This window comes from Tiliqua scincoides, chromosome 1 (genome assembly GCF_035046505.1).
Source record: "Tiliqua scincoides isolate rTilSci1 chromosome 1, rTilSci1.hap2, whole genome shotgun sequence".
Taxonomy (NCBI): domain Eukaryota; kingdom Metazoa; phylum Chordata; class Lepidosauria; order Squamata; family Scincidae; genus Tiliqua; species Tiliqua scincoides.
The window spans coordinates 189,789,404-189,816,875 of NC_089821.1; the positions used below are offsets into that span (position 1 = coordinate 189,789,404).

At 42.4% G+C, this 27,472-nt stretch overlaps 1 protein-coding gene across 3 annotated transcripts; it reads right to left on the reverse strand.

Moving 5' to 3' along the window:
- Positions 1-1,011: 1,011 nt before the first annotated feature.
- On the reverse strand, positions 1,012-27,188 carry PNISR (PNN interacting serine and arginine rich protein). Of its 3 annotated transcripts, none has more exons than XM_066612896.1 (12): positions 27,009-27,188; positions 19,244-19,350; positions 15,952-16,137; positions 14,261-14,487; positions 11,106-11,292; positions 7,990-8,180; positions 7,201-7,338; positions 5,627-5,726; positions 4,909-4,962; positions 3,524-3,694; positions 1,603-2,737; positions 1,012-1,363 (listed from the first exon to the last, which is right to left on the reverse strand). In XM_066612896.1, exons 2-12 carry the CDS (start codon positions 19,329-19,331, stop codon positions 1,336-1,338), a joined length of 2,505 nt encoding a protein of 834 aa, XP_066468993.1. In that variant the 5' UTR covers positions 19,332-19,350; positions 27,009-27,188; the 3' UTR covers positions 1,012-1,335. The 3 variants fall into 3 exon arrangements, with proteins under 3 accessions (XP_066468993.1, XP_066468987.1, XP_066469000.1); XM_066612890.1 differs by lacking the exon at positions 27,009-27,188 and adding an exon at positions 26,910-26,984; XM_066612903.1 differs by lacking the exon at positions 27,009-27,188 and adding an exon at positions 22,143-22,326.
- Between the last annotated feature and the right edge of the window lie 284 nt (positions 27,189-27,472).

Below are 27,472 nucleotides of genomic sequence, written 5' to 3' on the forward strand. Positions count from 1 at the left end.
CCAATCTCGTCCATTCTGACTTCCCTAAAAACTAGTATATCAAATAGTGACTTCATGTTCTCAGCCAATTTTTATCCAGAAGAATTGTTTTAGTTTTTAAAAATGACACTAAATTAAGGATCGGGGGAGAAGTCTGGGCTACAGAACTATGTTGCACAGCCTTTTCCTATGCATGTCCCACAGAGTTCAATGGAACTTACAGCCAAGTAAGCATAGGATTGCAATAGTAGCTAGTATTCTTTTGAAACAATACTATAACTATGTAGACTACATTCATGCTGAAAACCAATGACATCAAGAGTCTCCAGAGTCTCAAGATTCCTCCAACAGAACATACTGACATTTTGAAGTTCAGTGTATGCTGACACCTCTGTTTGAGAAGGGTAGTTGTAGCAACCAATTTGCAAATAGTATCAGAAGTATCTGCTTTAAGGATAAAGCTGAAGAAGGTGAGCAAATCAGCCAAAGGATAGCCTCTCTAGACTAGTTAATGAGTTGCCAAAAGAAAGGAATTCTAGTAGTTATACAAGAGCAGATCTAGTTATGCTTATTAAGCCAATTATCAATTAGTTGTTCAATGGTTTTTAATGCAAGTTATACTGCAATGAAACAAATAATCCAAAATAGATTCTAGCTTCTCTAACCATACAGAGTGTGCTTATGAACACAAAAATAGATATTGAGGAATAGAGTTCCAAAGCTACAAACTCATACTTGGTTACTTGCACTTTGTTGCTATTTGTGCTTGGCTAGTCTCATATGTTTTACATTAAGAATTATCCACATATTTCTCCTTTCATATACAGTATATGATATTTCAAGAGATTTAAGAAAACCCTAGCAATTATTTTCAACAATTTCTGTGCCCAGGGATTGACCTTGACTTATCCAAGGATGAAGCTTAAAACATTGAGAAATTATGTTAAAATTAAACAAATATTATTAAATATTTTACAAAACAAAAAGTGCCTTGTAAAAATTTTATAATTTAAATAAATTAAAATGCAAGAATTTAAACAAAAATGAACTAAAGAACTTTATTGACATCACAGTACATTCAATAGCAATTTTAAGAACATTACAGCTGAAAGAGACTGGCATGTTTTATAATCTTAGTAAGCACTACTGTTTTTGAAAAAAAAAGTAAATACAAAGAAATCCTAGCAAGTACTTAACTCCGAGCAGCGTTTCCAAAAAAAATACAGCTATTTACAGATTATTTTTAAAAAGGGGTTCAGCTATCACCTACGTAGCCACAATTGTGCCTCTATAATGAGACAAGCCCTTAAAAACTCATGGAATTTTTAAATTATATCACTAGTGCCACATTGTTCCTCAGCGTTTGCGACGAGGAGTCATTGATCTGAAAAATAAAGAGAAAGGGGGAGAAAATTAAAGGGACAAGAACCATCAAAACCACATATACTTTAGGTTTAATTTTTCATTAACAGAAAGCGCTACCAAAAATCCTGCCCTCCCACCAAGAGAATAACCGTTTAAAGTTTAGCTTAATTTGTAAAAAATATACACGTTGCAGGCATGATGACGAATAGAAATATAAATAAACATATAAATCAAACAAGATACTTAAAAGAATACTACCTTGATCGTGATTTAGACTTGTGTTTGCGGCTTGCCTTCTTACCAGACCTTTGAGATTTCTCCACAGACCGCGACCGACTATGCTTTGATTTCTTAGACTTCTTTTCTTTGCTGCTGCCTGGTGACTCGGAACTGCTTCTTGTGCTAGATTCTGAACCCGAATGCTTTTTGCTATCTTTGGTAGAACTTCTTTTGCTTTCCTGCCTAGAATCTTGCCTTAACATTTTTGAAGATGTTGAATCACTGTGAGAGAGAGTTCTTTCGCTATCTCTTTTTCTCTTTAATCTCTCGTCAAGATTGCCAGTTTTGCTGTCTTTTTCTTCTCTCCTCTGTTTCTCTTTGCGCTTCTCCTGATCTCTCTCCCTCTCTCTGTTCTTTTTCTTATCTTTTTCTATGCTCCTGCTGCGCTCCTTTTTCCTATCCTGAATTTTACTATCGTGTTTGTGCCTATTTCCACTTACACTTCTATGCTGGTCCTCACTTTTACGTCTATCTCGACTCCCGCTACGAGTGGAATGGCTTGCTGGTCTATCCCTGGAGTGGCTATTGCTTCTACGCCTCTCCCAGTTTCTGTCATGAGAAGGACTACGATTTCGTCTCCTCTCCCCTCTTTCCACACTTCGATGTTTACTAGACCTACGCCTTTCTCTTACCTTGCCCCTACTCCTGCTCCTCTCTCTCCTGTTTCTGTGTGAATAGCTCCTACTTCGGCTGCGCCTAACTTTATGGGAAGGTGATCTACTGCGACTACGCCTCTTTTTCCTTTTAGGGGAGGAAGAATGTGAAGAGCTGCGGCTGCTGCCCGAGCTACTGCTATAGGATGAACTAGAGGCTGTGCTGCTGCTGCTGCTACTGCTGCTCCTGCTATTGGCACTTGAACTGCCACTGCTAGAACTTTTTGACCTAATCCTTCCTGTCCTCTCTTTTTCTTTAACCTCTTTTTTTGGTTCAATATCTGGTGTAATTTCCTTTGGAGGCTTCTTCTTTTCACTAAACATATCCTCCTCTTCCTCTTCCTCCTCCTCGTTCTCCTCCTCCTCGTCTTTCACATCCTGTGGTGGCAAATTACTGTTTTGCTCTTTGCTGGCGAGTTCACTCATCTCTTTTGCAATCCTCTCATTTTGAAGTTTTTCTTCTGCAAGGTGAGCGCATGAAGAGAAAAACACAGTCATGCTCAGTGAAGTGGTACAGATACAAGAACTCTCTCACTATCTTCCAACCACTAATGGCCAATATATCATTCAGTGATAAAGCTGTATAAACAATGAAGATAATTCTTTCCCAATGCTCACCACAGTTACTCAAAAGTCAGTGGTGTTGACTTATATGTAAGCATGCTTTCAATAAGGCCATTAATCCTATTTTCAAAAACACTTTCAATAAGGGTCAGGTTCTATTTCTACATTTGATTCTAAGATCAAATTATTGGGGGAGCCCCCAATTACAGAAACAGGCAAAGAAGTAAACAAAATTGTAGCCAGTATCATTAGAAAAACAAGTATTTTAATACATAAATTTAAACTCAAATCCAGAGGGTCTTCCATCTGGTGCATCATGACCTACAGGTCACAGAGCTACTGCTGCCATTTTAAAAGCTGCTTCTTTAAAAGCAATTAATAATAAATTGCAAAATCATATTACAAATGAAAGCAATCTACTGCAGTTTTGATCTACTCAGAATGGCGTACATGGTACGGTGACACTATAAATACGGAACTGTGAATTATGTAAATACTGAACTGTGAATTATGTAATAATTTGCAAACCTGCCCTAGAGTTTAATGTATTTTCTTCTTCGCATAAAAAGTAAATTTGAAAGGAGATCCCATGTTGCAATTTAAGATATAAAGATTAGTTACAGGTCTGGATAGGTTGAAGCTCACTACTGTGATCAGTTTTGAAACCAACATACCCATCCTACCTTCTAGCTGTTTCTCTAGCAATAGTTGCTGTTCTCTCTCCTTCCTCCAAAATGCTTCTTGTTTTTGCCTGATTCTATGTCGCAGTTCCTCATCATCAGTATCAGACGACTCAGAGCCTCTGTCGCTTCTCTCATCATCACTGTCTCCTGATCCATAACCACCCAGTCCACCTGCGTGCATAAAGCCTAGTCTATCACGAGGAAAGATTAATCCTGGTTCTTAATTTTTCTGCAGGGCACAGAGGAGACTATAATTGCCCTTCTTTCACTTCTTCACTGAAGAAGCCACTTATTCTGGAGGAAGTGCCAATGCTGGTTGACTGGAGTGTTCAAGCCCACACATTTGAACTGCTGTTCAGTATCTCGTTTTACTTCTTCCGGAATAGCTTGCATATTTTCCAGCAAGCAATTGCTATGACTACATACTTTTCTGCTAAATATATGAGTAAAAGTGCTCCTTATAGAGCCAGTACCAAATTAGCATACATGAGCAAGAGCATATACACAGGAGTATAGTGCCTAAGACCTGTCCCTGAAGACTTCTTTACAGTGATTTCAAGCCAGCTTCAATATCCAGGGATTCAAAAGTCCCAAATGCCAATCAATTTTCTAGTGTTGAGAAAAGACTGTACGTTAAAAAGGTACAGATATGAAAAAGGAATGGACTTCTCTTCCCCCAAAAGACAGATCTGAAAAAGCTAACAGACTGGTACAGTAATCTTGAACATCTGATACAGAAGCATTTTTTTACTTTATTTTCCAGGGTCTCTTATTTGTATCAATTTACAAAATACATTTCAGGTAACACAAAAGACTTCATTAGTAGTGGGGAAAATATTTATTTAATATGACTCAATAATTAAAATTGTATTATATGTATTATACTGAAATGTTAACAATGTATTGTGTTTTTTTTAATGTATAGTTTTTTAAAAAATTAGAATGCAGTTTTGAATTTTTCATCCAATGTGCCCCCATATCATAAGGGCTGGTTATGAGAACTCACAATACACATTCATTGTGTGGGATTTTTGGTAAGACAAAATTTTGTTTTATTCAACACACGTTAACACAGCTGATTAAAACAGGAGGAAAAACATCTATCAGATTCACCATATTTAGATATTGTACTAGCTATCTGGCCAAAAAAAAAAAAAAAAAGCAAGTTTACCATACAGTGCAAGCTTACAAGAGGAAGAATGCTACTCTACAGTTTCACAGACGTCAGTAGGTGCGTTTGTGAGATAAGCCCTCTATGGCATGAACAATTTATCAAACAATTGTCTAATGCATTCTGGGTAGTTTCAGTTTCAATATGTATTTAGAAATGTAACTCAGAGCTATCTCCCCAGTAAGCCCCTCTCAAAAATCGGGAACATACTTACCAAGTCCAGTAAGGGAAGCCAATGCACTGGACTGTGCCAGCTGTTTTGCAGGAGCTTTGTATCACATCAACAACAGGAACAACATGTTAACACAAATAGCCACGATTTCATAGTCATGAGAGTCTATGGTATTGTTAAATCTACTACTATTGCTGTTTTGTGGAGGAGAGAAAAAACCATTAAACACGTATCATCCATTGAAAACCCAGTCATTTTCTGGCCATGAACGTTTAGAAATTTAAACAGTGAATTAACAATAGCTTAGAAAAAGGTTCTTTATAGCTATACATTTTAAGCTCAAATAATCTGTGCAGTACTAATTTATGCACAACTACATACAGAGTTGCCTACTTTTGTAAAAACAGTAACTGCCTAACTGTGAAAACATTTTGCCTCATTATTCAAGTCTGCTTTCATTTTTGCTTAATCTGAATTAAAGTGGTGTCTAAAAACTACTTTGCTCAGAAAAGTGTTACACTTATTTAAAATAAATGAACTATGTAGGAAGGAAATGGAATAACTGAAGTAAACTCACAATACACTGCACAGAACAATACACTGCACAGGACAACAATATATAATTGCTATTTTTGAGTTGTTGCATATTCTCTCCCTTACATTTATATTGACTTTAGGTATGGCTACTACAGATTTAAGATGTTCTAGGCCATGCAAAAAGAGGGCTATTTAATGAATCTACTAGAAAGTATAAGCATACCTTTTATTGCTTTTCGGTGGACATCTTTAGCCACATAATAAATTTCTTCATTGGTGACATCTAAGAGAATTTCTGTCAGCAGCATTTTTGTCAGCAACATCTGAATAATTTTAATACAAAAGAGCTAGTTCAAACTATTTGCAACCATCCATGCTATTCCATTCAAATCTTCAAGTTAAAAGGCACAATGACTCTTTTGTTCATATTCTTCTTAAAATATTAAAGAAAGTATCTCATCTGTACTATGCATACTATCTCATCTATACTATACATTACCTGTCAGATACCTGTCAGATACCTGTCAAACCACAGCAGTTTAACTGACCGCATGCATTTATACACATGCCTATTTGACTGGCAGTTCTCACAGAGCAGCCATTTTCGACCACTGTGCCGTGGCACACTGGTGTGCCGTAAATGGTCTGCAGGTGTGGCGCAGGAGTTTGGGTGAGGGTCATTTATTAGTAGGGTCATTGGGGTATGAGAGGACCCCCCCCCACCAACAGCATGGTGCACCTTGTCAGTTGTCAGAAACTGGTGGTGTGCCTTGACCATTTTAGTACCTTGCCAATGTACCATGAGACAAAAAAGGTTGAAAATCACTGTCATAGAGTATGGGTCACATCTGCTTTCACTCATATGAAGTCAAGTAATTAAAGAAAGTTTGCTGTGAAAGAGAAAAACACATTTCCCATATATACAGTCGTCGTCCCCGTCTAGGAGGTTCCTATACCAGGAAGTGAAAAGTCTAATCAGACTGGACACAAGTATGCCCAATATATTTAGTTTAAAATATTTGTGTCTTCACAATTTCTCCTCTGCCTAACTGAAAGTCAGCTCACAACAGAAGTTAACAAATAGTAATAAATTAAGAGCCCAATCCTGTAGTCCACGCAGCACCTCCGCGGCACAAACCACAGTTGGAAACGTGCTGCAAGGCACGTTTGCAGGGCTTACTGCCAGGCTCCCACCGGAGCTGAGCCAGCTCTGGCTGGCGCTCAGCCAGTGCGTGGCGGGCGTCCGGGTTCTGCAGCCCAGCAGTCTCCATGACCGCTGGGCTGCGGAACAGGAGATGGGGGAGGCATTCCAGAGAGGGAAGGCGTGGCTGGGGGCATGGGGCAGGTGTGTCGGGCGCAGGGGAGAGGTGGGTCCGCGGAACTGAGCTCCACAGGATCCAGGGTGCTCGGGCAGGACCGCTCACCCTACAGAAGTGCCTTCACTTTCGCGGTGACCAAACAGTCACTGCTAAAGTGAGTAGTCCCATTGTGGGACTGCTTCCCTTACTAAGGGGAAGGGGACAACGTCCCCTTCTGCCAAGGAGCCTCCCGTGGTAGCACAGGAGGCGCTGGATTCAACAAGAGCCCTCCGTGGAGCCGCCAGATCCCATAGCTCCGGGCAGCTCAGGATTGGGCTGCCCAACAACAAATTGCCAGCTACAATACAGAGAGCAATAACAAGCAATTAAATCTCAAAGTAGCCATGAGCAAGAACTCAAAACAGATCAAAACCTTCAAACCCCACATCTCCACGCAAGTTAAAGAAAGTAAGCACACTTGTCTCAAAATCATTCATACCATCTGATATTCCTTTTCTTCCTCTGTCATTTCTGGTTCACTGTGTTCTTCCTGCGGAGCAGGAGAGGGACTCCTGCTGATTTTTCCACTACTTGTAGCCTCTACGTTATCGAGATCTTCATCTTCATCATCACTATCCTATTTTTAAAAGAGCGATATTTCAAGATACATTTAAAATATTTTAGGGGGCATTAGTATTTAAAATTTCACCAGTTTCTGTTGATAGTAAAACCAAAAGCAGGAAACAGATTTGTCTACACCCATCACCACTTATAATTCTGCTGAATATCCTTTAGAGCAGCAATTTTTAACCAATGTGCCATGAAAGATCCACAGGTGTGCAAAAGAAGTTTGGAGCATAAAGGTTGAAAATAGCTGAAAAACTGTTTTGGGTTCTACAGCTCTATTTTTAGGACAACTGTCTGTAATAACCAATTGTCTGTTCTCCCTCCTTACCAGTTCTAAATAGCCAGTGGAGGAAGAGAAACAGACGGTTACTACAGGCAGTTGCCCTAGAAATACAGGAGAACCCACAATAATCTCCTGGAAGTGACATCACAAGAAGTGAAGACCATAGAGAAGACCACAGAGGTCAGTGTACTGTGACAAGAAAAATGATGAAAATCACTGCTTCAGAGGACCAACAACAAAATTAGAACTAGTTTGCTATCTTTACTACCAAAACTGGATGCCGGGTTTCTTTCCTCTTTTCAGCAGCCAGTACACAGCTACTATTGAACAGAAATACAAATTTAATGTAGAATATATTATGAACAGGCTTCCACTCACAAATTTACTTTTCTGAGGCAACCGAGGTCCATCCTCTTCTCCAGTTTCCCGATTTTCCTTCTTCTCTTTTTTAGACAATTGAGAACGCTGCTGTTCCATTCTCTCTTTCTCCAGTTTCTTCTGCTTTTCTCTTTCCATTTTTTCTAGGCCCTCACGAATCCAAGCAGGCAGAGTTCGGCGTTTAACGGCATCTAACCATCACAAGGAAAGGGAACGTCTTAAAATTCCCATTTGTATCTTCTCTCTTGTTCTCATCAGGTAACATAATTAAGGATGTTTGTTTTTTACTACCATATATACTGATGTATAAGTCTAAAAATGTATGCCTTAAAATCAACCCTGAGAACCTGAGTCGACTTATATATGGGTCGATGCTGTAGTGCATCCTTGGCTTCTAAGAACAGCTGCTTGATGAGAACAAAGAGACCAGGTGGAGTAGTGGGAGGCGTGAGAAAAAAACAGAGCTATTTTACCTTGTTCTGAAGGGAGCTATTCTTCAAACAGGAAGTAAAGTGAAGGAGCTTATTGGAAATATAGTTTGCATGAGGGCTGCTGCTATAGTAGTACTGTAGTATACTTTTTTATACTTTTGTATACAGTATACTTTTGTATACTTTTGTATACTGTAGTATACTTTTTCAGCCACACTAGACGCTGTTCCAGAACCACCTTTCAGAGCGCGATACCATAGTCTTTCGAGACTGAAGGTTGCCAACTACTAGTATACTTTACTCCTCACAAAGCCTACAACTCCAATAACCTCCTTCACCTTCCTTCCAGTTTGGAGAACGGCTGCTTCAGAACAATTACTGGTAAATCATTTTTCAGGATCTGGGCTCAGGTAAAAATCAGACAAAATTACTGTTATCTAATTCAAAGCCTTTCATACACCCCTAAGTTTACCCTCGATTTATCCATGGGTCATAGCGAATATGAAAAATAATGTGAGTTATCTATGACATTGTGAGTTATCTATGAGATTGACTTATACATGAGCATATAGGTAATTCTATCTCTGGGTCACATCGGCGATAATGGAGCCATGCCCATCTATACAAATTAGGTCATAGCAATTCATATGAAGTGGATGGGCAGGGTTGAATGTTTAAAGTACTGGTTCCCAACCTGTGGTCAGGGGATCAAAGGTGGTCCACAAGACCCTGAGAAGTTGTCTGCGAAATCTCAGGAAAAGAAAGATTGCCTTTGATCACTTCCAGCGTGGTCCCCCATGGCTGTACCACAGAGGGCGAAGAATCAGCTGCCCACAGCCAACAACAAAAGCAGGAACAAAAGCAGCAACTCACAAATCTTCACTCTCAAGAATACATCTAATAAATCTCTAATTATTACAAATTTAATTGTATTTTTTGTGCGAAGGGGTGGAGGTTGCATGCAGAACCTATGAGGGGGGTTCAGGGGATAATTTGTAACTCGGCCCAGAAGCTAAAGAAGGGACATAAATTTTCTGGAATCTTTTTCAATCTCACCTGAACTTGTTGCCCACTTGGGATGTTGGGTGCATGGTGGTTGTGGCTGCTGCAAGTCATATGTACTGGGCAAAGGAATACATACATGACACTGCTGAACACTGTCAAATCTGGGAGGAAACTGGTCTGCTATAGTAGCTCTTTAGCTTGTGGATCGGAGTATCATGAAGGAGTGTAACAAGGTCAGAGCTGTGGAACTACAGCCACAGTAGAAATACGTTTTGGTACACTCTTCCCATTCTAATGTGAGACTAAATATGACTATCTAATTTTCTGCAAGGATCTTCTATATTTAAAAATTTTTTAGAGACTTAGGAGTGCATTTGGTTTTCTGTATTACTGTATCTAGCTGCTGACACTGTGTGGGCAGGTAGACCTGGGCTCCACATTGGGAAACACAGCACACCAGGGCTCCAAAGACACTTCCTGCTGTTGCAACCTTCTCTCTACTCTGTTTCACCCCCTGCCCACCCCTATTCTGCCCAGCCCCGTTGCCACCCTCCCCTACTCTGTTTCACCCCCTCCCCCTTTGGGAAGGGGTCCAAAAGAAACATTGCACCCCCTGATAAAATTCCTCTTATAGGCCCTAGTTGCATGTGGTCCATGCCAATTCCAATTTTTGTCTTAGTGGCCCACAGGCTCCTAAAGGTTGGGAACCACTGGTTTAAAGTGTAGCAAGACTGGGTGGAAAGGGGAAGAACCCATGTCCTGCCCACGCTATCTCTTAAAACCGCTTTCCCCCCTACCACTGCAACAGGGCCATGAGACCAGAGTCAATCCCTGTTGGGAGAAAAAGTGATAGAACAATTTTAAGGAGAAGCATAGGAAGAGTTTACTTCTCTCCTGTTGCCATGTAAATTGGCAACACACATACACAAAGAATTTGGAACAACCAAAATTGGGTTGTGCCACCACAACACCTAGGTTGTCTCTTTTCCCTCCCTACATCTGGGAGCTTGCAGGCCCCTGCTCCTCCTCAGTCCCACCTGGTTTCCTCTGCTTCAAGCTCCCATCTCTCCCTTCTGGTGCCAAAATCCCAGTGCTTCAGGGGCAGTGTCAAATGGGGATTTTACTAGGGTAGTCAAACCATAACACAGGTGTTTTAAGGCAAACTCTCCCTCCATCACATACACTCAGTCCCAACATACACACTGGTTCCATTCTAGAGGTCTGTCTGGAAGTCAGAATATATGTAGGCTGAAATAGCTGGCCCAGCACTATTGTGCCTTTGCGAAAGCACTACAATGTATTGACTGCACTGAAGGGCCAGTGCAGTCATCCATAACTTGGACATCCATAACATGGAGAGACAGTGTATTTTCAAACCTTTGGGGATTTTGTTGTTGTATTTTTTTAAAAAAGTAGACCATGGAGTAGACTAATCAAACTGCAAACCTGCAGTCTATAAAATTAACTAGAAACTGAAAAAAGCGAGGCATCAACTACTAAGTTCATGTGTATCTAGAACATATGCTATCAGCCAAGAAAGCATAAGTGACTGCTCAAATCCAGGCTAAACCACAAATTTTATCAAACAGCAGCATTGTGCAAGTCAGGACAGAACTGAAATAGGAATTGATCAAGTCCTGGTCACTACATACATTAGAAGTGAGCATAATGGATACATACCAATTTGAGGTGGCTCTTGTTTCACAGGCAACGTAATAGGAGAACGCTGGCGATCTCTGAATGCTGGCCTCTCTCTTCGGTTCTGAGGAGGCGCAGGAGGTGCTGGAGGCCCTGGAGGACCTGGTGGTCCAGGTTGCCAATAAGGTGGATGAAACCCACCTTGGGGAGGACCAAAAGTAGCCCCATGCTGAAAGAGTAATGGAGTTCATTTCCTTTAAATCAATGCTAGGTATTTCCCTACCCTTAATATTGGGCTTGTCTGCAGAAAGTGCAGTAAGAAGAAAATCACTTCAACGGAATGATTTGTTTTCTCTACTATAAACACCAAAACTTTACACTGTGATTCAGAGGCATGGCTGGGATGCAAAGAGCTACTTTAAGCTCTTGAATAAGCTCTTGAATGAGCAAATACTCAATGAGATTTTTTAAAATCTTTGTTCTTTGACCAGTGGAACCCCATGCCATACAAGGCTGTCTGAACCCCGGTTGGGGGGCCAGATCTGGGGTCCGGATAAACACATCTGCCTGGTGAGCAGACCTTACCATTCCTCTGAGTTGCTGCATGTAGTCTTCCTCAATCAGGGAACAGGGACGCTCTGGGTAGTTGCATCTGCCCTGATGTCCCGTCACGCAGCCTTCTGGGACGCCAGGCAGCAGACGCAACTGCCTAGAGAGTCCCTGTCCCCTGATCAAGGAGGACTACAAGCGGTAACCCAGCAGAATGGTAAGCTGCAGTCCAAACTTGGACTCCATTTCCGTTACACAGCAGTGGTGAGTATGGCTACTGCTGCCATGTTACAAATTAGTTTTGAAAGTTTTTCCATTCAAAAGCAATTTGCAACATTGCACTGCAGGCTACTAGCCACAAACACAAGTCAAAAGCACCAAAGGAAGCATGAACTAGCTGCATGATTATTTGGATACCAAGCATCACCTTATAATCATTTCAAGCCATCAAGATCCTTCTAATGGTTAAGCAGTGAAAAAGTGTGAACAATGGGCTTGTCTATATACAGACCTGCTGTAATATGTGAATTGTCCCCTCCTGTAACTGTGACAGCAAACCTACACATGATGTCAATTGAATTAGAGAATACCAACTATAAATGAATTTCCAAGCAAAAACATGTTGAACGTTTATTTTATTTAAACAACCAGGGTAGAACATACGGTCTGAAGACCAAGTCAGGTGCCAGGTAACTGACTGCCAGTACCAAGCATCTGAACGATGGTGCATCTGAATGATGACAAGAAAACATACTACTTTTAAAGATTAAAAAGATAAAAAGTTAGCCCAGCAGAGAAATGATGGGCTATTTAATATTTTCCTTAGCATCTACTTGGCAATCTGAAATCTCCTGTTATTACAACATACTAGAATCAGAATGACCTAAACATGGGCAAGTTCAAGTCCCAACAGTAATCTGGAAAACCCAGATTTAAAAGGCATTTAAAAGGTTGATTTCAACTGAGCACTCTCAGTTCCACTACCTGTGGTTCTCACTGTTAGAAGACAGGCCTCCGAAACTGCAAACTAAAGGTAAACTAATGCCTGCTTCTGGATACAAACTAGGACAGCCCTATTTATTTTATTTTATTTATAAATAACACATGAGAGGGTGGAACTGGCATGCGCAAGCAGCCTGTATGGCAATGGCTGCCTCAATTCCTGCCCTTACAATTATAAGAGATAAATTTCACCTGCAATTACAATTTCACTGAAAAATTGGCCAATTACATCAAAACTAGAGGCTCTGGAGTTGGACTTGGAAGACAAAGGTTCAAATCTGCACTCAACCATGAAACTTCCTGGGTGACCTTGGGCCAGTCACTATCTCTCAGCCTAATTTACCACGCAGGGTTGTTGTAAGGACAAAAAGGAGGGAAAGAACTATAACCACCACTCTGAGCTCCTTGGAGAAAGAGTGGTATAAAAAGTTAAAAGAGTTAAACAAGGCCAGAAAAATATTTACATCTTACATTACTAACTATATGAGTGGAGTATTTCTGTTAACCAACAGGAAAAATGGGTTTACCATTTCCACTGCTGACTGATAAGTGTCAGATTTTACCCCCATAAATAATGACACTTATCATAATGGCAACAACTCAAAACAATTTAGTCCTGTATAAATGCCACTGAAATGAATGGGACTTAGCATACTGGATGTTCTCTAGACTGTACCCTGAAGCTCCACCCAGAAGTGCAGGCATGCAAAGGGGTTCTCACTGGCTTTCTTCAATCTGCATGCACATACTACCATGCATACCAATATTTCCCCACACATATCCATTGAAATGAATGGGGATGCTTCTTAAAACACACAAACTCATTTGTCCAGAACAAATAAATGAATCAGAGTCATTGGCTGCAATGCTGCAGTTATACAGGCCACACTGATTTTATAGAAAAATACATAGCTATGTGCAGAATCACGGTCAGTGTTTGTATTACACCAGGGGTGCTCAATAGATGGATCGCGATCTACCGGTAGATCGCAAAGCAAAATGAGTAGATCGCAGAGTAGATCTGGGAGGAAACGCTGGGAGTAAGGCCCATTGTACTCAATGGGGCTTACTCCCAGGTAAGTGTGGCTAGGACTGCAGCCTCACAGCCTAATCCTAGGCATGTCTACTCAGGAGTAAGTCCTGTTATACTCAGTGGGGCTCAAGGTACACTAACATACATTGTACACATAAATGTTATATGTTATGATGGCGCGAACATTGTAAAAAAAACTCTGGTAGATCTCCGGGCCTTGCTGGGTTTCAAAGTAGCTCTCGAGCCAAAAAAGTGTGAGCACCCCTGTATTACACTACTCTTTATACACAGACTTGCCTCCAAAACTGAAATGGGGGTATAAAGCTTCTTTATTTATAGACTCTAACCAGTGCAAGATAGGAAAAAAAAAAAAGCTTTAGCCACATAGCATAATGCACTGGAAATGAGGGGGCTATTTCAGTGTTACACAGAAGAGTAATTCGCTAGAATGGCTATATAAAAATAGTTTAGCCTAACAACCAAACTATAAAAGGCATCTTCACGATGCAGGTGGTTTGCACAATGTAGATTCAGTTGAAAATCAGCACTCAATGAACAGCTCCATGGAAGAGACTCTGTATGTTTAGAACATTTTAAGCAATAAATGTTTCACCTGATAGTCAAACTGGTTCACTGGCCCCATTGAAAAGTTATCAGGTGGTGGTCCCCCAAAGTTGTGATTGTTCTGGTTAAACATATGCCTGTTGTCAGGAGCAAATTCCCCACTGTCCTGACTGTTGCTATCTTCAGATGGAGGAACAATATCCATTGGGCCTGGAGCTGGAGGAATCCATGGCTGATCCGGAGGTGGATGAGGGGGTTGGTGGGGCATATTCCATTCTGTTTTGGGTTGAAAACAGTGTTAACAACTCATGTATTTCAGAGTAGACAAACCTTTTCCTCAGGACAGGCTATACACCAATTAAAGCCTGGCATTCATTTTCTGCATCCAGATCATGACAGCTATTTCTTCTTCATTTTTGCACACTACTTAAGCAAACCACAACATCCACCACAATCAGGAAGCCTGGAGGAGCTTTAATAGTGCCTGCAGAGGGTCTGTGAAGTGTCCGAGGAACATGTTGAGTAATTGCAGAAAACTTACAAACACACAGCTTTGTTTACATTTGTTGGAGCTCCTTTGTAGAGTCTTATAAGCGGGCTCCTTAACTCCAAACTCAGGAGTGACTCTTAAAACAACAGTGAAGAGTATAAAAAGCTGCCTGGCAGCAATTAAGCAGGGTGTTATGCTGAGGTAAGCTGTTTATGTTGCTTTATATTGGTGCTGCAATAGTTTTGGATGGTTTTTAAAACTGGAAATGCTTTTCTGAAGATTCAAACCTGGACTTTATTCCCCAAGTTTTACCCCCAACTTATCTGAGGGTCATGGAACATTCCATGATTTTTGGCTGAAAATCTGCTCTCACCTTATCTGTGAGATTATAGCCAAGTATCTATGGTATGTGTAGCTATGCTTGCTCACACTCATTCCTTGTCGCTTGTATCTCCACTGTGAATTGAATTGCACACTCCCAGTTATGCATTATATGTTGTAATTTAAATGTAGAGCCTCTGGTTTAACACAGCAGGCACCTTAAAGAAGGATTTGATTAATGGTTTTACTGGTATGCTGTTTACAGTGCATTTACTCTAACAGTGTTATTGTGAAGATGAGAATTTAAGAAGTTAATGAATAATGTATGATCTTTTATTATATTTTTGATAAATTAGTGACTGTACAGTTCTTAGGTAACAAATACTGGTAGGTTATTTTTCAGGATCTGGCCTTGGATAAAATAAGACAAAAATAGTCAGACACCTCCCTAAGTTTAACCCCTGACTTATTAGAGGGTCATAGCAAATTCCATGATTTTGGCTCATAACTTACCCTCGACTTATCTGTGAGATAGACTTGTGCTTTCACTCTTCTTTACACATTAACAATATAATCTCTAGTACAGAAAAACACAGCTGGTCACCCAAATGAAAGTCTTCTAAATGCCTAGGGAAATGCACATTTTGATCTACAGACTGTTGCATGACAAGGGCCTGAACCCGAGCAATACTGGCTGAGGCAGCAATGAAGGGACATGGGGCACCAAAGACATCTGTGACAAAGTCAATTCTTCTTGGTCTTGCCTAATGAGTGAACTCTGCTCTGAATTCTGCAAATTATTAGAGAGGAAGCACTGAAAGTTAGGGGAATTAAAATCTTGCTATCGACACACTTTTCAAAGACAGTTCCTAGGATGAAGATATCATGTGAATATAAATGTCTCAATCTAAAAGCAGAGAAAAACAAACCTGGTTGCCACATTCTGTTGAAGTTAGGATCTCCTTGAAAGTTACCATGGTTGTTTGGACCAGGCTCCATTCCTGACATCTCCTGGCCATTTGGCATCATCCCTTGCTGTTCCACGGCACTCTGCTGCCCTGATGCTTCTCGCTGAGCAATCCATGCTTGAGCTAATGCAGCCCAGTCAATCTGGCCTAGAATTAAATTAGATTTTTAATATGCAGATTTCTATGAAATAATCAGGAAGATGCATATGCCAACACAAAAAAATGCCATTTTATTCACAGGCACATATAACTCTTCAAGTTTTAAACTCAATGTTCTTATGTTATTTACATACATCAACCTTAATATACATCATGATCTGCTACTTCATTGTCTCTTTTACAGAAATACAGATTGGTCCTCGATATTTATGGGGGATTCATTCCTGGACTCCTCCCATACACACTGGTGTGTGTGTGTGTGCGCGCGCGCGTGTGTGTGTCTGTCTGTCTGAGAGGACCTCCAGATGTGACTAGATGTGGCTTCTAGTTGTGTTCAGAGGTGTTCTGAGGTGCAAGGAGACCGGATGCAGACCCTGTGCACCTCAAAAGGCCTCCCAGATGTTTCTAATAGGCACTTCCTCTTAGAAGCCTCTGGGAGGCCTTCTGAAGCATGGGAATTTTGTGCCCAACCTCCACATGCCTCAGAGCACCTCCCGGGCATGATCTTATTGCATCCAGGAGGTTTGGTGAGGTCCTCCAGACACAGCTTGAGAACTGTGGTAAGTCAAATCTATGGGTCCCAAACCTGAAGATAAGGAGGGCCAACCTGTAAATGGCAATACTTGAGAGCCATATTCAAGAAAAAAAATTCAGAACATACATTCACACTTCATTCCAAGTTCCATCATTTGTATAATCTAACGAGAATCAGACACATTATGTTGGCATTAAAATTCAAAGTTGCAATTCTACGACTATTTAATTCTAAGTACTATGGATACTAAGTAAACCTCACAGGATTCAGTGGAATGTAATTCTGAATAAGGGGGATAGGGTATTGAATTGGGGCTGTACAGTTCCAGTTCTGCACACAGGTCAATTGCAATGAGATTTAAAGTCAGCAGATTTAAGCAGCCTATGTGAAAATTGTAGCCTAAGGGTATACTCTACATCTTACTGAAGTGCAAAATTCCCCATTGATTTCAATAGTTCCGGACTGCACCCTTGATTTTTAATAGCATATCACCTGTCTGACCCATCCCCAAAATGCTTTTTTTTTTTTGAAAACAATACTTCTCACATTCAGCAACATAGAATTACTGAGACATGGTGTTGCAAGAAATGTTTCTATTTATTGCTTCATGTTAACTGAGCAAGAATCACTGCAACAAAATACTTTTATTAGAGCACTGGTTCTCAACTATTGCATCCTGACCTAGTGCAGTCCACATCTGGGGGAGTAAAATGGAGGAGGAAGGAAAACACAGAAAGACAGAAGCTAATACAGTGGACTCTCTGTATCCACAGAGTTAACCATCCATGGATACAAAAGGTCCAAATGGGTACCTCTAGAGGCTCCCTGCAACTACTGGAAGTACTTCAGGTCAAACTGAAAGATGACTTCCAGAACCAGAAGTAGTTTCTGGAGGATTCTGCAGGCAATTCTGAGACCCATGGAGACCAAAAGGGTTGGTTTGCCAGCCCGGCGCAAACCAGGAGAGGCCTCCAGAGGCTCCAGGTAAATAATTGTGATTCAGGAATAGACTCCAGCACCTGCAGAATACCTTATCTACAGGGGAGTGGGAGAGAGAGGCTGGAATCAAACTCCTATAGATAAAGAGGACCCACTGCATATATAGTAAAAAGCAAGGCCTAGGACTTATGTCTCAAGTTGGACTTGACAGGGTGTCCCACGACTGAATTGACTACTTCACAAAAGGGCAGTCTCATTACAAGTATCCACCACCATCTTTTTTCATTCTACTGTATATTATTGGCAAGGGCAGGCACTGAATTGTGCAAGCTATCTGCAGATTGAGATCCCAAGCTGTGCCGCGGACCACAGTTGCAAACGTGACATAAGGCATGTTTGCGGGGCTCACCGCCAGTGCTAGCCCAGCGCCAGACAATGCTGGGTTAGTGCTGGGCAGTGGCCCAGGTGGACCGCCGGGCTGTGGAACGGGAGGTGGGGGCATGGGGGAGGCGTACTGGGGAGGGGGGAGGCTGACGGGGGCAGGCGGGAGGCGTGTCGTGGGAGGGAGAGAGGTGGATCCGCAGAGCTGTGCTCCCCAGGATCTAGAGCACTCGTGCAGGGCTTTGCGCCCTACACAAGCGCCTTTACTTTAGTGCTGGCATTTTGGTCGACGAACATCCCTTCTCCCGAGGTGCCTCCTGCGGTAGCGCAGGAGGTGCAGGATTTGGCAGCAGCCCTCCTCGGAGCCTGGGCACTGCAAGCAGCTCAGGATTGGGTTGCCCGTTCCAAACCATACCAGAATTTGGAAAAAGGAATATAAGGAACATAAACATAAGAGAAGTCTTAGGATGTCAGGTCATTTAACTCAACAATTCTCAAAAACCACAACATTATAAATCACTATACTGGTTTGGTTTTTCTTTAAAAACTAATAGATTTTCATTAAAACTGCTTGGTGGGAAGCTAATTGAAAGGTTCCTGAATTTAAAGTCTCTCTGTACTCCTATGCTGCTTCACTGAACATGCAGACTTAAGGCACTGGGGAAGCACTAACAGGCCTGGTACACACTCCGTGTTACCAAGATGTTGGTCATTCAAGACACTACTACCACCAAGCCACACTGAAACAGTCAAGAACATCTTGAAAGGCCAATGTCTTCAGGACATGGAGAGTGCACAGAGCAAGCAGTGTCTACCTGCTACCTAGTGATGCTTCCTCATCATTCCCATGTGTTCAGTTCAGGTGCACTGAAGTAGAGAAGGAGCTGTTAATTCACCTCACTGTCTGCTCTGAATTTTCCTGCATTTTTCTTCACAATTTAGGGACCACTGCTTGAAAGCACACTGTAGTAAAACAAGCATTTACAGTACTTTACAAATTTTAAAAAGAAAGAATATTGTAACAGTACATTTCCAGCATGGTTGCTTGAATGAACAATGTAACAAAACCAAAATCGCAAACATTAACCAGCCAGTACCTTAAAGGTTTTGTGGTCTTCTGTTTGTTTTTTTAAGGACATAGCTAACAATCCTTTCCATCCCGTGTAAAAGTAATTGCAATGATTCAGGTCACTAGACCAGCAGCAGTTTTCAAAAGTATTCTTCCAATTATTTACTTACTCGGATCTTGCTGGTGCTGAAATGACTGCATCCATTGCTGCTGGTTCAAAGGCCACTGTTGCCAAGGCTGCCCACCTTGATCCCACATCTTTAGTTCTTTATATATTCTATATTTGATCAAAAATAACATTTTGCATTTGAATTGAGACATCATGTGCTTAGAATCATGCAACTCCACAGTTACATTTAATCCCTTCAAGATCTACCCAGACAAAACTATAGGAGCTATACTTTTAATGTGACTAAAATGATTCAATTACCCAAAACTTTATGTAGTATTCTGTTTTGTTCTCATTCCCTGTAGTTGAGAAACACTAATATACTCAGAAAACATCAACATACAGCTTGTTAACCTTTCAACAGTGTGTCTAATTTTGAGGACAAGAGATCCTAACAACTAAATATTCATAGCCATCTGACTCTCTGACCAAACAAACCCACCAAAAAGAAAAGAATGGAAAAACGCTGCAGAAAGGCAAAACAAGGAGAACATATGGTGCCTAAATGATGTCTGGAATCATTTTCGAACTGCAGGTAGTGGCCTGTGAATGGCCTTAAGTTTGAAGCAGCACTGAGCCACCAGAGAACCCCCACAAGATAACAGAGTGGTAGTTAACTACTTGACAGGAACAAATCAGGTAGTGAAGCAAATATTTTCAAAGCATACTTTGTGTGCCTCACAAGAAAAACAGAAGCAAAAAGGATACTTGACTAGATGCCTGTTTTATTTCACAGTTCCATTTTCAAACCTAGTATTTAGTTCAGATAATTCTAATATTGCAACTGCACATTTGGGAACCCTAATCTTCATTTTTCATTATTTTCATGTAGTATCTTCAAAAGGTAATTCAAAGTTACAGTAAATCCTCAATTTAAAAAACTAATGGGTGAAAGAGATATTCATTAGTGCCAAAAGACTGTTTAACCCAGATCATTAAAGTCAACGGAGATATGTGTATTCAAACCATATATGACTAGTTTTTAATGAAACAGAAAGCATTTGCTGTTTCTGAAGTCTGTAAAGATTCATTATTTATTTTTCACATTTTTATGCCGTCTGTCCTCCAAAGAGCTCAGGGTGGTGTACACAGCTGCTCCCCTGCTTTTGTCCTCACAACACCCTGTGAGGTAGGTGAGGCTGAGAGAAAGTGACTGGTCTAAGGTCACCCAGGAAGCTTCATGGCTAAGGGAGGATTCAAACCTGGATCTTCCAGGTGTAAGTCCACCTCCCAAACCACTACACCATTCTGGTTTCCCACATAAAGTTGTGGGAGACTTTATTTTGCACTTATTTTAAATAAGTTTGAAACAAAAATTAAGCTGTTACTTGACTCAACTTTATAGTTTATTTTCTGACAAAAGGATCATTTCGAAATCAATGAAAGAGCCCTTACACATTCAGCTGTTCTAGAGAAAGATGTCTGAATATTACATGGCCCGTTATGTCTACCTTGTCCACTATTAAGTCCAAAGAAGTTTCCAGCAAGCAAAATGTTGCAGCACTAAGACACCCATGTGTGTTTTAAAATGCTCCACTGGATCCAGAGCCTCCGTATCAGGCTGGTCACCGGACATGGAGGCTCTTGATTCTATGCCGACCTTCCGGTCACCGTAGAATTGAGTAGCCCTATTGTGGGGCTACTTGCCTTACCTGGGGAAAGGAGACGTAAGTCCCCCTTCTCCCGAAGAGCTGCCGGCAACTGCCTGGAGCGTGCAGGATGTGGCGGTAGCCATTTTCAGCACCGCTGCAGCCCCACATGCCAGGTAGCTCAGGACTGGACTGTTAATCTGTTAAGTGCTTAAAACGGTCCAAAATTCAAACTTGGTATACTTTCCAGATATGCTGCAAAATCTACCTGCTTGGGCTGTTTTTGACAGCCAAGAGTAGATAGGCATGAAGAAATCTTGAGCATAGGATTGCAGCCTTCTTATCTGAAATTATATCCCACTGAATTCAACAGGATTTATTTCCAAGTAAATCTGCATAGGATCGTGCTGCTCTTTTCTAAATATTTTAATGGCATCTTCTGTTTTTATTAACATATAGTTAGAAGCTGAAACAAATAGTTGGACAATATCTTGGACAAAAATGTCTGGATGCTATCAAAAAGAAAAATAAAATCTCACTCTTGGGTAATTTATCATGGCAAAACATCTGTTTGGCACATCCTGAAAAATTTACAAAGTGGAGAAACAGATTTTAATGCCTCCAGCTGCAATCTTACATAGACTTACCAAGAAGTAAGTCCCATACAATTCAGTGGAATTTACTGTTGAGCTAACACACTTGACATTAGATTATTAGACACCAAAATAGCTACAATTCACAGCACATGGAATGGGAAGACTTGACATCAAAAGTGAAATAATCTACTGTAAATTTCTCTTATTTAAGTTCTTTCATACATGACAAAAACTGTGCAGACAAATCAGCTGTGCGTAAGGACACAACAATTTAAGAAGCTGTTAACAGGATAAAACACATTTCTATTCATATGTCAATGTATGTCTCGCTTTACAAAATTTCAAACACAAGATACGTCCCAGCCACCTACAAGTCTACATCAAAAATACTATTCCATCTGTCTCTTACTGAGGATCATACATGTATGCTACACCAGCTGGGTTCCCTCCCCCCCCCAAAAGGTTTTAAAAGATGCTTAACTTTCTTCATGTACTTTTTGCTTAATTTCCATTAATCTCTGTATCAGTGTTACTCAAACTGTGGATTGGGACCCACTAGGTGGGTCACGAGACAATTTCAGGTGGGTCCCTATTCATTTCACAGTATTTTATTTTTAATATAGTAAACTTGATGCCACATGGTATGTGACTGTATCTGTACTTTCAACAGGCTACTATGTATATTCTTTTAACAATGATAGTAAATGGGACTTACTCCTGGGTAAGCGTAGGTAAGATTGCAGCCTAGGATTGTTAAAAATTTTCCTGCCTGATGGTGTCATTTTCAGTCATGACATCACTTCCAGTGGGTCCTGGCAGATTCTCATTCTAAAAAGTGGGTCCCGGTGCTAAAAGTTTGAGAACCACTGCTCTGTATAGTTCAGGACATTTTTGACACACTTTGCCATGAGGGAATCACTCAGGATTCCACTAAAAGAAAGTCAAATATAATCAAGCAGTTATGATCAAGCATGATACAGTATAAACCACTAAATAACATACATGCTTTTCATAGCCACTTAGACCAGACACGACTGGTAACTAACTTTCTAAGATCACAATCCAGAAGGAGAGCTTAGCTGATGTATGCCCCTTGTACCAGATCAATAGTTTAGTGAATGTGCCATAAAGCACATTTGTGACTACTCTTGAGTCAGCTAGGCTAGCGCGAGGATATGAGCGGCCATGCTTGATACCCCCCTGGAGGGGGTAAGTTTGAGCCAGCCCATGGAGCCAGAGAGGAGATGGGAAAAGAATGTCTTTGGGTGGGGGAGGGTGGGACACTGGGTAGATCAGGATTGGGAGGAGATGGGACTGGCCACAGCACCACAGGCCATATCATGACCTGACTCCTGCCCCTCTCCCCCGACATCTCACCAGGCTTCTCAGATTTGAGCCAACTATTTCACTGGCACAGATCCGAGTAGCCCCATAGGGGTAGCTAGGGTATGACACGGGGTAAGGGGAAAAATTACCCCTTGCACTCTAGCCAGTACCTACCTTGCACTGGATACAAGGCAGGTCACTCAGCCTGCCTGTTCAAGCACAAGTTAGGATTGGGCAGCCCATTTCCTACAAAGAAGTAATTTCCATGCAGAAAATTCAACCTCTGAATGCTGCCACTTCCCACTGCTTATTGTTCAAAAGTTAAAGTGATCCCATTGATTTAAGAGTCTGTCTCACTCTGGAAAAAAGAAAAGGATGTTGGTTCTCTGTTTCTTTCAGCAAGACTGGAAGATATACTCCTAGTACCCAAGCACTGGCATCAGTGTTTTTTGTTTTAAGTCAGCATCATGTTTTTATTTGCCTAGGCTGGAAAAAATTCTGGAATTCTTAGTGACAGCATCAGATTCTTAGGTATCAGATGCCTGGAGTTACTGAAGCCCTCATTTACTGGGTCCAATGAAATCTGCCTACCTTCTTCTTTCAGATCTAATTTCTTAAAATGGGCTTAGGCAAATACTCGTCAACTAAAATTTCAAACACTGCAAAGGTAGGTCAAATATACTACTGCAATGCAATCTTACTATGAATGAGATGACAGAAAAGTTATCACTTTTCTGAGTGAAAAGAGCTGAAAGCTGGTTCCAAAAAACAAAAAAAACTCCTGAAATGCAGAAACCATCCTCAGATATACAACCAACATAAAGCCCTACATACACAGAAAACTATGAAATACAAAGATTCTTCATTCCTCAAACTCAGTGGTCTTCAACCTTTTACATGCCATGATCTAAATAAATAAAGCATGAGACTTGGGACCCATAGTTGATCCTGCTCCCTCTCCTGGAACCCTACCTGCCCACTCGCATGATGTCCTCCCAACACTGTTCACTGTAAGCAGATATTCTTATTAAAGAGACAGAAAAAGTTACCATGAAGCCAGCACTATCTTAGCACATATCCTAAAAACAAGAGCAGGACTGCGACCCAATATTCTGGTATCTGAAGGGGTACACCAAATGCCTCCCCGGTGGTGCTCTAGTCCTGGGTCTTTCATTCCCCTAAGTCGCAGCAACCCCACAACAGAATATTCATTACCCCAATGGGGTCGTGACCCTGAGGTTGAAGAACGCTGCTCTATTTCTGCTGTTCTGAGTTCATGAAGGCAGAATATGGTGAAGTTGCTAAGCGTGAAATTTCATATTCCATTAAATATATCTTTTACAATATAATTCAAATTAATTTACTGATTTACAATAACACACTACAGACAGGGCTAGCCTTAGATGTCAGGTACCTGAGTGGGCCTGCACAGAACAGGCTGGTCTTGTTGACCTCACCTCTCCTGCTGGTTCCAACACTACACCACCCCAGATCCAGTCCTACTCATGTCAGTCATGCTTCACCTTCCTGGTCAAGCTGACAGGCAGGGTCTGCATTTAGATGGACCCCTTACCCACAGGGATGCCACCATGCAGCCTGCCACTCACACATCGCTCACCTCAACATCAAGTCGGCCACTGCTTGGCTACAAGCCATTGCCTCCTGCCGTACATTCAGTCCCATCTAGTCCACCTTCCCTGATATCCGCTTGGGGCAGATCCTCCTTTTAGGACCACTGCAGGTTGGGTGGATATTTCTTTTGGAGGTTACATGCTGGATGATTTTGGATGGCAGGCCAGACCCTGCCCATGGATTGCCTACCCTTGGTTTAGTTTAAGATTATCAAAGGAAAAGCTGATTATTGTCAGACAAAAGTTCTCTTATGAATCCAGTGAAGGTATCTCCAAATTAACTTAGGGATTATTATTATTAACAACAGTATTATATACCGCTTTTCAACTAAAAGTTCACAAAGCAGTTTACAGAGAAAAATCAAATAACTAATGGCTCAACTAACTAATGGCTCAACTAACTAATGGATTGCAAGTTACAGAAACAGTAGCACTCGGCAAAAAACCTAACCATCACTATTTTAATACAGTAGAACACTTGAAAAAGTACCAACTTTTTTCTTTTGTTAAGCACTCCAAAACACTACAGATTTAAAGAAACACAATTTTATTGTGAAGCAATCATAAGCATGTCTTGTGTGCCTTTGGATGAAAAAGGACCCTATTATACTGTATTTGCTTCCAGTGGATATCATCACTCCTGCAAACAAATCCACTAAAGGTACTAGCCCACAAAAATTGCTACTAACCTTCCTACCAACATAAATCTATTTTACCCATTTGTGGTCTGAAAGTGGGAACCCATGTGCTGGCCCGATTGCTGAAAACAATTCTTACTTGCAAGTAAGCTGGAGTCAGCACTTGCCAATAAGTATAGCTTACTTGCTAAAGGCAACCAGATCACAGTGGCTGTTTGCAAGCCTAGAATCATGTTTACTAAGCCTGACAATCCAGTGTAACCCAATATACTGCCAAGAATAAGTGCAAAATTCGCACCACTTGAAATAAGAAAGCTCTAACAAGCTCTGGGTTTTTAAGTTCTATAGTCAGCAAATTCGATACAGCCCTTGGATGGACCACGTGCATGGCTGACAGGATGCATGCTATTCTCCACACTAAGATCCCTAAATTAGTCTAAGAAAAGCTGCTGAATCAAAACAAGAATCCATATAGTCCAGCATTCTGTTTTCCAGAACTGCCAAACAGATGCCACCTGGAAGCTAACAAGTGGGGCTTGAAGGTAGTAGCCTTCCCCTACCCCATAATAGTATTCACTACCCCAGCACAAAGCCATCATGACTAACAGCAAATAAGAGACCTTTCCTTCATAAGTTTTTTAAACCGCCATGGTAGTGGCTACCACCACACCCTGCAGCAGAAAATTTCACAAATTAGTGACACATTGTGTGAAGTACAGGTATCTGCATTGCTTGGGGTGGAAAAGTATTTGGATTTTGGAATTACATACATATAATGAGAAACGCTTGATTTTACTTTTTTCCACTGTTACTCATAAGGGTGTCTGCAGGCCTTTTTGACATTTTTCAACAATATCTGCTGCAGAGCAGAGAACACAACTTTGGAAAGAAAGCGAGCGAGTGAGAATGTGTGTCTTGGACAACAATGTCAGGATTTCAGAATAGTCAGGATTTCAGATCTCCTGATAAGGAGTAATCTACCTGTCGTTTTTTCTTGTGTCTGTTCTCATCCTCCTGCTAATCTATGTAAATGGATGACCATAAGAACATAAGAAGAGCCCTGCTGGATCAGGCCAAAGGCCCATCTAGTCCAGCCTCCAGTGTCTCACAGTGGCCCACCAGATGCCCCAAGGAGCACACAAGACAACAGGAGAGCTTCCTCCTGGTGCCCTCCCTTGCAACTCACCTTCCCTAGACAGGGAAGGCAGTCTTACATCTGCTCTTACCCCACACCATGCACCATCTTGCACTGCTTGTTTAGGAGCAAGCCCCACTCCACTCAGTACAACCTACTCGCAAGCAAACACGCACAGAACCGGGCTGCAGAGCGTGGACAGAGCAACAGAGTCTTGTGCATGTGTACTCAGAAGGAAGTCCCAGTGCAGCCAATGGGCCTCCCAGGGAAGTGTGGACAGGCCTGTGGTCCGAGCCCTCGCAGAGCGCCTCCACCCGGGGTCAGCAGCGGCCTCAGCACACCGGCGTGCCTGCCACGGCTTCTCCCCCGCCTGGCAACCACCGCCACGGCGCCTCCTGCAGTGGCCCCGAGTGCCAACGTCGCCCAGCCGGGAGCGCCGACGCATGCGCAGTGCGTGGTCGTAACGGGCCCGGCGCCGACCCACCCCTTCGGTACTGGAGGCTCGACCAGCGGCGCATGCGCAGAACGTCTTTGGGGACGGGGAGAAACGGCGTCTCTGGGCGGGGCCCCGTGGAGGGTGGCGGGCCAGGCGGGGGTCCCTCCGCCGCGTTCTTGATCCGGACTCAGAGCACGCGCCGGCCCCTCCCCCTCGCCGCGCGCCGGCTGCTCGGACGACGGCGCCGAGCCTTGGGGGGCTGCGGCCGCCCACCGGCTTCCGCTGCTGCTCTCGCCGCGCGCCGGCCGCTACTCACCCCCGCCCGCTCCTTCCCCCGATGGCAGCCCCTCGGCCGCCGCAGTCCCGCCGCTCCGCTTCTGGCGAACCAGACAAAATGGCGCCCGCTGGCACTCACCCGGAATGGCAACGCACGTCACTCCGGTCTGGCTGGCGAGCGGGCGCCCCTCCCCCCACGCCCGTCCGCCATCACTGGTGAGGGCAGCGGCGTCGCTGAGGGCGTGGGGGCCTCGGTGGGGGCCCTTGACCGGCACGGCGAGGCCGAGTTCGCGGTGGAGCGCCACGTCCGTCCCCCCGAAAAACACGTGCTGGAGAATGGAACGAAGGCGAGTGGAGGTTTTCACGTACTGGCAGGAGGCTCCATCTTTGCTAAGGGCACGAAGTGAAGGCTAGTGAGGCTGCTGGAGCCATTTTGGGAGAGGGCAGAAGCCTCCTGTGGGCGTGCCCAGGCCTCGGCCCCTGCGCATGCGCTGTTGAGGTAGCTGCTGCTCAGCCTACTGGAGGTACCAGTTGTGCCCCAGCAGCTGTGGCAAGGAGTTCCATAGGCTAATGACACTGTCCTCACTTTTCCAACACTCTTCA

Excerpts from the sequence above, each read along its gene's own strand:
- PNISR (XM_066612896.1), bottom strand. The coding sequence starts at position 19,331 with ATGTGGGATCAAGGTGGGCAGCCTTGGCAACAGTGGCCTTTGAACCAG. Across the intron at positions 14,488-15,951 it reads CAACAGAATGTGGCAACCAG|AATGGAATATGCCCCACCAA; the intron begins GTTTGTTTTTCT and ends AACCCAAAACAG. Across the intron at positions 2,738-3,523 it reads GCTAGAGAAACAGCTAGAAG|AAGAAAAACTTCAAAATGAG; the intron begins GTAGGATGGGTA and ends CTCACCTTGCAG.